Here is a 15447-nt window from a genome sequence, read left to right as displayed (position 1 = left end):
TCTCCAATATAAGATGCACTCGACACGTGTCGAAGTGTTAAAATAACGGTTTGGTTTTGGCAAAAAACTCCAGTAAATATCAATATAAGAAATGGACATCTACTACTAAATTTTGAACCATGATAAATATCGAACAAAATTCAGAAATTTCAAACCTAGCTGCTTTATTACGGAACGTAGTGAAGTAATAGTCTCAACATCAGGTATTATATTTATAAGAAGGTAACTATGTTGAGAAATTTTGGTGGGATGAAGACCTGGCAAGAATGAGACAAAAGACTGGAGAACGTTAAAAAGGTTAAGAAAATTCAGGAGGTATTTTTTTGAAAACAACAAAAGGCAGAGGCAATGCGGGGTGGTCAAACAGACTCAAATATTCGCCAATCTCCATGAAATACCCTCGAAGGGACCTCAGGTCTGAAAAATGGTTTGAAAATGAAATACTTGGGATACAGAATACTGAGGATAGACTGACTTGCTATTACATACCAAAATATTCTTATTCTGTACAACTCACCTTTTCAAACTCGGCCAATGAAGATACAAATCATAAACGGAATTGAGCAAAAAAACTGTGATACCAGTTTCTTTGGACAACATGCTGAGTCCTCCAAATATGGTGCTGATCCAGGTATGATACTCTCCACTCACCTCTCTGAAACCAAAATTCAAGAGTTCAAAATGTTAGAAATATTGAATCTCATCAGTTCATATATAAGCTGATCGAAACATTCGTATTGTTTCTGCAACCAAGTGTTGCCAACCTTGCACTCATACCGTACTGATGACAGCTGATGAGTCAGAAAAAAGTGTCAACTCATGAATGTGGATCATCAGTTGTATTCATTGTAGTAGAAAATGAAATTGAAGATTCACGTATCTGATTTTTTTAAAATATGTTTGTCATTGATTTTTTGAAATTGATCATATCTATCAAGGAGTCCAGTATTATGGAGTTTTCACAATTTCTGGTTACCTGAATTATTTCCACTTTCCAATGATAAAATCATATCTCAAACAATTTTGAAATGGATATCCAATATGAATTTTTCAAATGAATTCAAGTAGAGAAAACATCAAGCATGAATTATCACAAGCAATTATAGTCAAATATCATTTTTTGTTATTCGAATCGGTTTGCTAAATGTGAAACTTTCACCGAGAAGGGTTTAAGAAACCAGTCTAGATCATTCAGAGATTTCCTAATTTTACTAAATAACATTTCTAATATCGATTCTGTGAAAATGCTCCGAATATTCATCTTATTTTCGTAGCTGACTTTCTTATGAAATATTTAAACATGCTCTTCCTGGCGCAATTCTCATGGCTTGTATTATTTATCCGCTCAGCATTTTTCCTTTGAAATCTCAAGAGAAATGTGTCCGAAATAACTCGAACGAAATGAAATGAACATTTTATCATTGTATCAATTCTTTATGAATGAAATACTTACAATTTTTGGTAAACAAAGTTGACAGAACTTGGCTACAGTTGATGTTATTTGAGAATTATTGATTATTATTTCCGGACAAGACAAGATTGATAACATGAATCGAACAGGATAACACTTCAAATGTACCTACGTATAAAAATTGCAGTGGGACTCTACAAACTTACAATGTGTAAATTAGAATGTGAAGCTGAGGAGTTACAGGAGAAAATTATTCAGAGCTATTTTGATGAAGTCAGTCTGAGACATACTGCATTCTGTATATTGTACTCGTTATTTGTATTAGTTACTTGAAGCATAAGTTCTCTAGACATTGGAAAACTAGATCACGTCTAGTAACATTCAGGCACATTTAAAGGAACTAATTTTTGAATCAGTCCATTTATCATTGATAACCTTGTAGACGAATAACATGGCTGCTAACGTTCTCTTTCGATTCTAGGCCAATATTGTTCTCTACTTTCAAGAGTACGAACTGTGCCTAGCGTTTCTCAATTTTGTTATGTTTGAGACCAAACAAATCGTCAGTCAGGAGGAGAAGAAAATACGTTTAAGAAGTGAAACAATATTGTTGAGACTTACAATACATTTGAATCTAGAATATTTGCTGTATACAATCAGCAGGATCCACAATTATATGGAATTCTGATTGAATATATAATTACACTTCATGGAAAATCTGTGAAATTATATTAAAATTCTATATTAAATTTTCAAAGAAGTAAAATAGTGAAATTTCATGATGGGATATCTCACATCATCTGCAAACGTGTTACTTGAAAAGTTCTGAATTCCCATTCAGGAATCATTTCCTAGATGGTGAATCCGACACTTCAATTCGAATTAAATCGCTCAGGATACAAAAAATACTAGGGCGGATCAATTCTCGTCCATTGAGATGAGTAGTTCTAGAAATAATTTTCCAAAATTATATGGAAAGGTTGTCTATAAACAATGCTGGGGTGGAATAGAAGAAGCCTTAAGAAGTGTATGAATATTAATAGCAATTCAACTTGAACGGACCGTGGAAAGCTAACTTTTGTTCGATCTCAAAGTGAAATCTAATATTCGACAAAATCTGTTGAAATATTTCACAATCAACAATATGCTACAAATTATCGAATGTGTATATCAAAAATAATATTGAACTAGTATCATTCTACGTTGAAACATGTATCCGGACATTCCAACAGACGAATGCCTTTCCATATTAGATAAACATAATATAAACCCATATATAACTAAAGAATTTAGCAATAACTTGAATACATATCTGGAACAAATTTTTTTCTAATAAAATAATAATTTTCACCAACAAAACTCAGGTCTTCCTATGGGTCATGAACACACTAAAAATACCTTCATCCTCAATAACACCCTTTCCCAGAAACATATTTTGTTTCGGTTTAAATACGTTGACGACTACTGGTTTTGATGGTTCAAGCAGACAAATTATTCAATTTTATATGTTCCTCAATAGTCTGCATAACAAAATTCAATTTACAGTAGGAATCTAATGGAACAAGGAGTTTGACTTCTTACATTTGAATATTTTCAGAGGTACTAATGGTTTTCAATTTAATATCTACAACAAAAAAACTTAGCACACTGAAAAATTTCCTTTGATTCTTTCAGTCCAATCTCATTTCGCCTTTAGGTGAATGACACACAGAGATCTCGCAATCCCTTTACCTGAAAAACTTTCAGGGTGTACTGAGAATAATTTAACAAAATGCGGTAAAAAATCAGGTACCAGTTTCTTCAATAGAAAATATAATATGGTATAAAACTCATAAAATGCCTATAGGTGAATTATACCCAAATATCAGAGAACACAATACGTTTAAATATAGTAGCAAAAATGACATAGGTAAACTTTCAGAAAATAGTCAAAATAATTTTTTTATACAAAGTAACAGCTTTCATTAGTAATCATAATCCAGCCAGAATTTTGTTCAATGTAAAACCCAACCGGGATATAATGAAAAATCATGTATTCATAGAATAGAGTGAGAAGAATGGTCTGCAGTATATACAGGCCAAACCAATAGAAATTTTGACGTAAATCTCCGTGGACACATTTGTTTGGACGAAAAATGTACAATGTATGAATATTTGCAAAAATTAAAACACATTATGAGTAAAGATAATCTCAAAATCCTACACATATGTAATAAAGGGAAGAAAGTGAATGTGTCTGAAACCAGAGAAATTATTAAATCAATTCAAAACCCAAAATATATAACCCTTAACGGGCAACTCCATTTATGTAGGTCTCCACTCTTGAATTTATAAGTTCAACAACTCCAGTAATTTCTGTAATCTCCAATGTTGAATTTTTATAGTTGGCGTCCTTGGTCATTCAATTACCTTCCTATTCAACTCACCTACATTCTTTCTATATAACCACGTTTATATATTTAGAATGTATCAGTTGTTATACTTGATAGTTGAATAAAATACGAAACCGGGCGTAAAAATAAAATAATCAGTGGAAATCAGACAAAAGTGTTTTCATTCATTTCATTAAAGTGAACATGAATTTCCACAAATTCAACAAGTCTTATATTACACAAATGAACTCAATAATTTTGATATTTAATTTTTCGAATCTCAGAAGAGGGGAAAATTTGTAAAAATAATTTGTGTTCAACTTATGAAAAGTAATGTATCAGTGACCTCAATAGTTCGAACTGATTTATTCTCAAATTGAGAGCATGGTTCCATGATTTGTCGATATATATCAAGTAACTTGCAAAGTCAGATACTTTTAATAAATGATGAATGAAATTGTGCAGTATAATGAGTACTTGTCTTGATCATTGTTGACTTGGCAAGTTACAAATTTTTGTAGACATTGAAATATTTTGATAGTTTTCGCATGATGGAATCGGTTGTGAATAAAAAAGAAATCACTGTGAATACAGACTGTCCCACTCATTGGAATTTTCATCAAAAATTAAAAGTTAGTGATGAATTGAATTGTAACACCATCAAAAATCAATTCCTCCATTAGTTTATTCGTGTTGAATTATAATCCGGCCAAAGACAATATATTTCAAAATACAGAAATCCAAGAAATGTGTTTCGTATTTTTTTAATTTTATTCAAAATTGAGACATAGTATCTCAACCAAATCATTCAATCTTTGGTTGCATTGAAGTATTCAATATATACTTCATACTAGTTTTTCTAATATAAGAAAGTTCTCATGTATATGCCTGCAATTGATTCATGGAAGAATTGTTCAACAAACGATGATATAACTAACCAAAGTTGCACCAAAATCAACCGAACAATATGTTTGGAGTTTTCATTCTAAAAAATGTTTGATGTGAGTTTTTGATTCGAAATGATATTTTTATTTATGGAGCAACTTGAAACAATCAAACAGTCAATAATGAATGGACTCACTTCAACACAATAGTGGAAACCGCATCGAAATCGCTTAAGGCCTATTCATCATTACCGTGCACAACCGCACAGACAAACAAACAGCGATTAGTTACACTTAATCATATACATCGATGAAAACAAGGCTGTCATCATGAAATACTGGAGAGAAAAAGTTATTGAGACTAACATATCATAAAAGCAGTAAATTTTCTCTCAATAAGTACTCTCATCAGCTTAAGGGCTCATCCGAATACATATTCTCAAAATCAATCATGAAGGTCTTCAGAAGAAGAGAAATTGACAAAACAAATTGTAGTTACGTAATCAATAAAGATTGGTACATACCAAACGAAAAATAAAAGTGGTTCTAGTAACAAGTGAGCAGAGGTATTAGGACTTCAACTTCTACAATTCCAAAATGTAGGAATACTATCATCGAGAGTATCTGCAAAACATAGACTGATTTGATATGGTGCTGATCATACCAAATGAAACACAAGTGGGCTTAGTCCAGGCATGATGTTATGACTGTACATATTGGTGGTTGCACTCATAATTACATTCGTATGTATGGTTTGGTGGCCATACTGTTAAGGGTGTCATAATTATGTGCTTGAAAATGATGGGAGCATTGAGAACCGCTATAAAGATACCGTCGAATTGGGGATTACCAGAATGAAATCAGAGCGGTATCATGGGAACTTTCGCAATAAGAAGGCAGAGACAGCTATTCATGTTTGAGACAACATGTTGGTTAGGACGGTAGATATTAGTGGACAAACCAAAATGTGTTCAGAGAAATATAGCAAATTTTCAATGAAAGACCTGTACAAAATAATATGAAAACAAATTTTTTGAAATCATGGAAAATTGAAATTCATGGGAAAAGTAATATTCGAAATAACACGTTGAAAAGTGGAATTTTTCTCTGTAAGCTTATAAGAATCTATTCAGAACTCCTGACATATACTCAGAGAGATGCACCTAGTGAGAGATATACATTGGAATAGATGAAAACTGTTTTGATTTGTTTTCTACACAATAACGTGTGAAGTGGAAAAAACTATAAAGAGGAAATGTTGCACGTAATATTATTGAAATCTATTCCAACAACATATACCTTATAATTGCGGCTTGTATCCTCCGGAATTCTTCCTTACGCCCTCCTTCACAGCTCTATAACAAACAACCTTGAACGAATAATCCACAGATTTCGTCACATCCTATTTTACTTGTTTTGATGATCATATGCAACAGCAAATTCATTTATATTCTCATCTTATACGAAACTCAAACTGAAGTTTTTGCGGTGGAATTAGTTCTCCCGCAGGATTCCGCTACATATTAGTGTATTCAACGAATATACAACTTACGAGTGAATGTTGATACGATACTATGTAAACAGTACAAGTTCAGAAACAAACATAATTTTGGGTTTCGACAGTGATAGCATATTATTGGTGAAGCAAACTTCAATACCCTAGAACCTAAAGTAATTTAAAAACGATTCCATCGTGATGAGATTTGTTGAATATTGAAGACTGTGTATACTTTTTCATTCATGTATACATTTTATCAGGAAGACATCTATTTTTTCAACATCAGAGCAGCATGTTTAACATCTCAACCATTATTAGCCGAAGCCCCACAATGGGTCAGTTCCAAGTGAAAAAACTGGTGGTAGTTTCTGGGGACACTCTATTTCATTTTTGTTCAGTCAGAAATCCAATTCAATTCAGATGGAGGTGCTTAAAAAAGTTTCACGAGTGATTATTGACTGTTGAATGAAAGAAATAATATATTATAGTGACTATAATATCAAGAGAAAATGATTAAATCCTCCTTCAACAACGAAAATGTTAAATTGAAAGGATATATTTTCAGGAGAGATTGATTCCTGGGACAAATGGAGAAGTAGAAAACCAAAACTTTCCTTTCGGAAACGTTAGTTAGAGTAAAACACGGTAACTTTTTATCTAACCTTTTATCTTCATAGATAATGAAAGTAGGTACATAAGTTTACACTCATAAATAATAGATGGCGTTACTCGGATGATATTTTGTTATAAGTTGCAAATTTGTTCATAACACCCTCTCTGAACAAAATATCCTGGCAATTACTTAGCTTCAAGTTACAGTTTACAAAATATTACAAGTATTTTAACAATGAAAAATATCTTCAAAATCTACATGCTTATTTTAATTTACTTTACTTTCCCTATACCCATTAGATCCATGAATTTATAATGTTTATTCGCACAAAGTGACTTAGTAAATATATCTGCCGGCATAGAAAAAGTTTGTAAATAATTAAGTTCAATTTTGTTATTTACAACGCATTCTCTAGTAAAATGATGGCATGATGGCGTACATCAATATTTTTCGTACGTTTGTGAAACATCGGATTAGAAGCCAATTTTAAAGAACGTTGATTGTCACTATACAAGCACAACGGTTTATCATATATACCTAGTTCTGATATCAGGTTTTTCAAATAAATTGCTTTTTTACAAGCCGCTGCAAGTGCCATATACTTTGCCTCTGTACCAGACAAGGCAACTGTTCTTTGCTTTCGTGACTCATAATTAATTACAGAGCCTGACAATACAAAACAATATCCTGTATATGACCTTCTGTCAATGTTACAAGATGCCCAGCCAGCATCAACAAAACCATGTAAATCAGTAATATTCTTCCTAAAAATTTAACCAAAATGTTTAGTTTTTTGCAAATATCTTAACAATCTTTTCAAATGTTTCCAATGTGTTTTATTATAACATGAGTTATATTGGTTCAGAAAGCTAACACTATAAGAGATATCTGGCCTTGTGAGAACTGAAAGATACATCAGTGATCCAAGTAACTGTTGATAAGGATAAGTCTCACTACAATTGCCATTAACAGCCTTTTCTAATTCCAAGTTTACTTCCATTGGAGTATCTGAAGTTTTACAACTAATCATATTGAATCTTTGCAAAATATTATTAATAAATTGCTCTTGGTCCAACGTTATACAATCCTTTTGAACATTTACAATCATGCCAAGGCAATTTTATTTGACTCAAATCTTTAATTATGAAATCTGACTCTAATACACTCCTCATCTCTTTGTAAATGTTGTCACAGTTATTAAAGACAAAAAAGTCATCGATAAATATAGCTACATGAACTTTTACATTATCATGACATTTCATGAATGAACAGGGTTCATATTCAGATTTATTGAAGCCTAAGTTCAACAAACTGGATTCCTCTTTCATGTACCAAGCCCTAGCTGACTGTTTCAGCCCAGATATGGCCTTTTTTAACCTCAAAACTTTTTTATCACAATTTTTGAAATCTGAATTTTATGGTATTTCCATAATTACACATTAATACATATTACCAATAAGGAAAGCTGTTGGTACTGTTAAGACACCCTGCAGTTATAATACGTGGCAACCTTGTAAATTGTTCAAGCGTTCGAGGAGCCGCTTTTTCCGCCCTCTAGGCGGGGGAAAGAGGAGATGATGTTCGAGAATGGTGTGAAGGAGGCACGCAATATTTGTTTGTAAAAAGGAAGAAATAAATTTATAATCAGAAAATACATACAGTCCATTATTACCAGCCTCAACATTGGTCCTTCGAGCTGGAGTAGTATAAAAATAGTGCCAATCGAGAGTAGTTTAGTGGTGAAGAAGAGAAAAATGGAAGGAAAAATTGTCTAGGGGGTAAAGAAGTAAGACTATTCATATTATTTTGTAGAGTATATTTTCGTTTGTGTCAGTAGGCAAATATGGCCGAATTGAATCAATTGAAAATATAAAGAAGAGCTCTTAAAGTCAAGTTAACTCGTTTTAGACATTATGTTGAAGAAATCAACCGAGAAACCATGTCCGAAAACGTGTTCAGTCAATTACAAGTTAGATTAGATAAAATAGAACCTCTTTCTGAAGAATTCAATGAGTTACAAACAGAAATTGAGAATAGACATAACGCTGTCATAGGCGATTTAGAAAGTGATAGTTTTGAGAATATTCATTTTACTCTGATTGGAGACGTTGAAGCTCTTTTAAAAAGTCATGAAACTCAGTTGATGTCGAAAGTTGGAAATGTTAGTCCAGATCACCAGTCAGTTATTTCGAATACTAGTGATATACGTTCTTTAGTAAAGTTGCCGCCTATAAAAATTCCGACATTCGATGGAAAATATAGTCAGTGGTTAGAATTTAAAGATATTTTCACAGCGTTAGTACATGATAATAACATGTTGACAGATGTTCAGAGGTATTATTATTTGCGAGCATCCCTTGAAAAATAAGCAGCTTAACTAATAGGATCTCTACAAATGTCAGCTGATAATTATAACGTTGCTTGGCAAGTCTTAAACGACCGATTTGAAAATAAAAATTTGATTATACATAATCATATTCGGGATATATTTGAGCATCCAAAGTCAATTAAGGAATCTCATGTAGAATTAAAAAACTTGTTTGATTCATTCAACAAACACCTTAGAGCGTTGAATGCACTAGGTGAAAAGACTGATTCGTGGGACAGGTTAATAATTTTTATACTATGTAGTAAATTCGATTCAGTTACTAGAAGCGAGTGGGAAAGTTTTAATTTTGTGGGAAATTTACCGACGTTGAATGACATGAATAAGTTTCTGAATCAAAGATGCGAATTGCTTGAAAAGTTAGAAAATTGTAAAATTAACAATATTCAACATGAGACTCCTTCTTTAAAAAAAATCCGAAGTTATGGATTAGCGGCTGCAAATGATAACGAGTCTAGTTATAAATTACAATGTTATTATTGTAAAAAAGAGCATAGTATCTTCCAATGTAATAGCTTTCTAAAACTACCAATAATTGAGCGAATTTCAGAAATAAAAAGATCAAAATTATGTTTAATATCCTTCATGGACACCCATCCCTCTTGGAAATGTAAAATGCGAAAATGTTTTAAATGCCACAAATCTCATAACTCAATTTTACACATAGAAAAATATCCAGCGTCAATTTCTAATTCAACACCAACTAGAGCGAAGCATAGTTCTGGCGACGAAAATGCGGTCGGAAATTCTAACACATCGTGCGCAGTCGGAAAAAACACCGAAAGTCGAGATGTGATATGCACGATTGAGCAATACATCTGTTATAACTCACTTCAGAAAAATAACTTTTTAAAAATTAATATTTATTGAACAGGGGAAACAGATCTGTGTCCCCAGAGTTGAGTAGTAACAGTATGACAACTAGAATACAACTAACTTTATTACGCCACGCAGGACGTTTTTATACAAAAAAATATCATGAAGTAAGCGTCTAGGTAAACAAAGAACAGTAAACGGCGCCTGGGATCTTTCTGGAACTGGATGTTGATTCAGCTATGCTCTTGAGATGGTCACCTTGGAGATGAATGGTAGAGGTCAGCCATGGGCATATAACAACTCCCCTTTACCAAAAAAAGTTGGTTCCTTATGAAGTAACTTTTAGGCTGTAAAATACAAAAAATATTAGTAATCGTCTAATGTGATTTCCTCGTCCTCGGGAATCTTATCTTGAAGGCTAGGTCTTCTTCTTGGGAACATGCTTGTAAAACGCTTAAAAGGTCTGAAGGGTCTTGGAGGCGGTGGTGTGTTGTTGACATCTGCAATTGCTAGGCTGTTGCGAAGTCTTCTTCTGCATTTACAAAAGGTATACAGAATTATTAACACAATAATTAGCGTAATGGTAAAGTATGTAAACCAAGAAATATGTTTGGTTACATATGGTTGATTTATCAAATCATCCAAGGTTTTGGAATACGAATCAAGTTTGTGTTTAGTAATTTCCAAATCATCGACATTCAAATCGTTCAATTTCAATGACTTCAGTTTTGGAATACTTGATTTTTCCGGTAGGTTATTGCAACATTCGTATGGTATTAAGACTGGATGTGATCCATACGAGATATTTGAATATTTCAAAAATCTGGAATCAGCTTGAATTTTTGTTACTCCAATAAAGGCACTGTATTCCATTTCAAGGGTTATGAGAGAGTTTTTGTTTATTAATACCGTTTTCACTTTCTTTTCGGGACAGTTTATAGTCATTTGTAAAGGTTCCGAGAGTATCACTAGCCATAGGTTCGTTTCAATTTTGTTCAATTCCGACTGAAAAATAAGGAGCTCTGACAGTTGATTGGAACGTTTTTCGTGTACTTGAAAATTTGGGCTTCACAAATTGAGTTTTGGTCAATCGGATATGCGAACATATTGTAACACAATTTAGTTTGGAATGTCAATGTCTTACACGCACTCATATCCGTGATTGGTATGAACATTAAAGAGTCATCGTCTTTCGCGATATATTGTTGTGAAATTTGCAAAATATGATGTAGCCCTGTTCTATCATCAAATATTGGAATGGGGTACACATGGTATAGGGTATAAATTGGAGGTTCAGTCAATGGGATTTTGAGTACAAATATTAGGTTGTGGTCAGTTTGATAGGCTTCTAGTTCAATTATATCGAGATATTGAGCTATTTTGTCCAATTTTGGTTGGAGAGGAAGGTTATTTCTTCTTAAATTTTGAGAAATTTCTAGTAGTGCATTTATTAAGTGATCAGGTGTTATGATTGACGAGTGAATAATATTTAATCTTGCAAATGTAATTGAATCCAAGGCGTCATCAACGTTTTCTTTAATAAATAAAAAGTATTCATAAGTTTTTCACAAATTTCTATAAATTTAAATTTTGCTTCCACTTGTGCTATTCTGTTCTGTTCTGTTCAGTTCTGTTATTGACTTTTCTATAACTCGAATGTCTTCAATAAATGTTTTTTCATCAATTTGCAATTTTCTTATTGTTGTATCGAAATTTTGAATCACAGAAGTAGTAACGGATATTTGATTTTTCAATAAATTCTCTAATTGATGTTCATCGTTATTTAGCCTGTTTATTGAATTTGTATAAAATTCGCCATCTGAAGCGTCAAGATTTCCAGTAATTGACTTGAAAATAGATCCAATGCCATTTATGAGACCACATTTATTTCGTCTAGGGTGTTTTGCATCCATTGCAATTTCATGAAACTTATCTCTCAACGCTTGAGCTAGTTGTAAGATAAGGCCGGTGTGCGTTTTGACTTCAGAGCGAAATGTGCTCATACTCTGACCGTAAATCGAGGTCATGCTGATTAATGAATCTAGAATCTTAACGTTGTTATCAAAGGCTTCTTTGAGTTGGGAAATGTTTTTATTGACGAGTAGCGTCCATTTGTCGTTCGTGAGAATAATATTACCTTTTTCATGATAAAATACGCCTACGGTATTGTTGATTGTTTCGATTTTGTATGGACTGGTTACAGGGAATGCTACTGTTCCGAGCGGTAGGAGTGACCTGGAAATAAATTTAATGTTCAGTGTACGGTTTCATACTATCAAAGTTCACTTTTGTTCTTTGATTTGTTTGCACATTTAGAAGTATTGCTGAGTTTTGAAAGAGTTGTTCAATTATGAATGGGCCCTTGAATTTATTTTGCAATTTGTCTTTTATTTGCGATTCCTTGACGTAAACTTTATCGCCTACTTTATAATAAGGTTTTTTTCCAGAAATATTTCTGTCGAAACGGATTTTAGCTTTTTTTCTTCCTTTCGATTTTTTCTCGTGCGACTTTGTAATAATGAGAGAGTTTGTTATTTAGGTCTCTCACGTATTTTGTAATAAGTTGTTCTTGATTATATAGTTTTTCTGGAGGCCTGCTTGCCGTGTGTCCGAAAACTAATTCATGGGGTGTAAATCCGTGAGATTTGTTCTCAGAGTTATTATAACATATTACCGCGTATGGTAACACATTAAAAGGGTGATCATCTAGGTGTTCGGCCAGATGGGCTCTAATCATTTCTAATAATGTTGCATGGAATCTTTCCACAGATCCGTTGGATTGGGAATGATTGACACTAGAATATGTTGGCTTTATATCAAAAAGGGTACAAAGATCTCTTAGAAGGGCATTATCGAATTCTCGACCGTAATCACAGTGGATTCGAAATGGGGTTCCATAGTGCTGGAGGAATAAAAGTACGGTATCTGAAATGTTTTGTGCTGTTTTGTCTGGGATTGGATACACTTGTGTAAATTTTGTCAGTTCTTCACGTATACTTAATGCGAAATTTTTCGTCGGGATTTCAACTACATTGATGTTTATTCTTTCGAAAGGTGTTTCAGGCGTTTCGTTTATGACTAATGGGTTGTTTAAATTTTTTCGGCAGATTTTTGTTTTTTGACAAACATCGCAAGCTTTTATAAAATTTTCAACATCTTTGTTGAGTCCTTGCCAATTATATTTTCCACGTATTCTACGAATTGTTTCATTGATACCTCGATGTAAATTACTTTTTTCGTTATGGTTTTGATCAATTATGATCGGGATTTGATCTTTATCCGGAGTGGTAATAATGTTATTGCGTATTTTGAATTTTGTGTCTTTTTGAGCAAAAATGAAACATAGAATTTCTAAAATGGGAAGTTCAGGATTAGTTTCAATGCAATATACTTTAGAGGGATCTAAATCATTTTGACTTCTTTACAGGGTGAGAAACAAGTGTTCAATCACCGATTCTGGATCATAAGTGAGAGGAACTTATAATATTTTCTGTTTTTTATTGTTTTGCTTGATACAATATTTATTTTGAGATTTCTGAATTCGTAATCTTCTTCGAGAATATCCTCAAAGATTTTATAGTGAAAGCCTTTCAGTTCCTTCTGTCTAGGGAATATTAGAATGTTTTCATTTTCTTTATCGAGTAATTGGCAATTGGAATACTCGACTTTTGAATAATCAATCAAGGATGTTGTTTTGTATAAATTTACGAATGTTGTGAACTCTTCGGTTATGTGTTCTGGTGTATATTCTGATTGATCGCCTTCACGGTTTTCAAAGTTTTCAGGGTTTTCAGGGTTTCCTTCGGATTCCTCTGGTTCTTGTACCGGATCTTGGATTATTTCAAGATCTAGTTCTTCATTTGTTGGCAAAATGAAGGTACCTGAAGGTATTAATTTTGTATTAAAAATGAGACAAGCTTTTGTGGAATCAACTTTGATTCTTGAAAGTGCGTCTGAGTTTTTATTTATTCTTCCGGGTTTATATACAGAGTGACCCATTTGAAAGCGGGCCACCTCTCTAAAACTGTTATTTATTATCCGATTCAGAAGTTTTTTTTTTCAATAGATAGAGCGTCAATAGTTCTATTAGAGTGCTGTGAAGTCGAAATATAAATAAAATTTTCAAGGCCTACTTCGAATTTTTTTCAAGGTCAAAAATCCAAAAAACATACTAGCGATTTTTTTATATGAAATTTGACGACGCCACTGGATTTGTGATGCTTTCAAATGGTTGTGACTGAAATTTCAAGATAAAATAATGTTTTTTAACAGAAATATGGCATAAGTAAAATATACCAATCACTGTCAAAATAATTCAAATAGTTGTATATTAAATAACAATTTTGTAAATAATATGGTTTGAAATACTTCTTCAGAACATAACAACTTTATGTGCGATATAGTTATCTTTATTAGCACACTGCAGTTTGTTGTCAAAGAATAGAAATACACATCTTTATATCATAATATAATTATCAATATTAAAACCATAAATGAACCACTACAAAAGAATGTATTAACATGACAATGCCCACACATTAAATTTTGGACTGTTCCACCAAATCTCCATTCAATTCGATACATTTATCATATCGTTTTCTAATGTTAACCAAAACATTCAATAATTGATTTGGGGTGATATCTCTGCAAGCCTGTCTTATTCTTTCACGCAGTTCCTCTTTGCTCGTTGGGCGAGTTTTGTATACTTTTTCCTTAACGGTGCCCCATAAAAAAAAAATCAAGTGGAGTCAAGTCCGGGGATCTGGGGGGAAACTCAATCAGTGAACTATTTCGCCCTATCCACCGATTAGGAAAATTTTCTTCCAGCCAATCTCTAACAATCCTGCTATTGTGGATGGAACAGCCATCTAATTGAAATAGAATATGGGCCTCTTCTGCTAGTGGAAGTTCATCCATAGCGTTGGAAAACTCGTTTTTCAAAAAATTCAAAAAAATTTGACCATTCAAATTGTTTTCAAAAAAAAAGGGGCCAATTATTCTGGTATGTAATATTCCGCACCAAACATTTATTTTTTGGGAGTACTGTCTTCTGCAATTTATTATCCAATGTGGATTTTCTTCCGTCCAGTACCTTGAATTTTGAGAATTAACTGTTCCATTGGTTGTGAATGTTGCCTCGTCACTGAACAAAATTTTTTTCAGAAAATTCCTGTTATTTAGATATTCTCCTTGAGCCCATAAACTATACTCCATCCTCTTTTCATTATCGCCTTCTTCTAAGGTGTGAAGAAACTTTGGTTTAAAGGGCTTCATATTATTATATTTCCTAAGATTTCTCCTTATTGTTTCACGCGGTAAGTTGATGTCCAAACTTGCAATTCTCACACTTGTTTTCGGATTATTATTAAAATAATTTCGAATTCGTTCAGAATTATTTCGTCTCTGCCTTTGTACAGTATTAATATTCTTCAGGATATGTTTACTAACAGCTCCATACTGATTGAAA

General features: G+C 32.9%; 1 protein-coding gene across 1 annotated transcript in view; it reads right to left on the bottom strand.

Moving 5' to 3' along the window:
• LOC111513625 (protein O-mannosyl-transferase TMTC1) overlaps positions 1 to 15447 on the bottom strand; it is a gene marked incomplete at its 5' end in the record, with an annotated part of 256726 nt that overhangs the window by 102274 nt on the left and 139005 nt on the right. The window contains one exon of the mRNA XM_074178141.1: positions 518 to 655. Within this exon, the coding sequence (XP_074034242.1) occupies positions 518 to 655 (138 nt within the window). The remainder of the gene's footprint in view (positions 1 to 517; positions 656 to 15447) is intronic.

Source organism: Leptinotarsa decemlineata, unplaced genomic scaffold (assembly GCF_025532065.1).
Source record: "Leptinotarsa decemlineata unplaced genomic scaffold, Ldec_3_MD MMD2_tig00003557_RagTag_RagTag, whole genome shotgun sequence".
NCBI lineage: Eukaryota > Metazoa > Arthropoda > Insecta > Coleoptera > Chrysomelidae > Leptinotarsa > Leptinotarsa decemlineata.
This window is presented reverse-complemented; position numbering and strand designations above follow the sequence as displayed.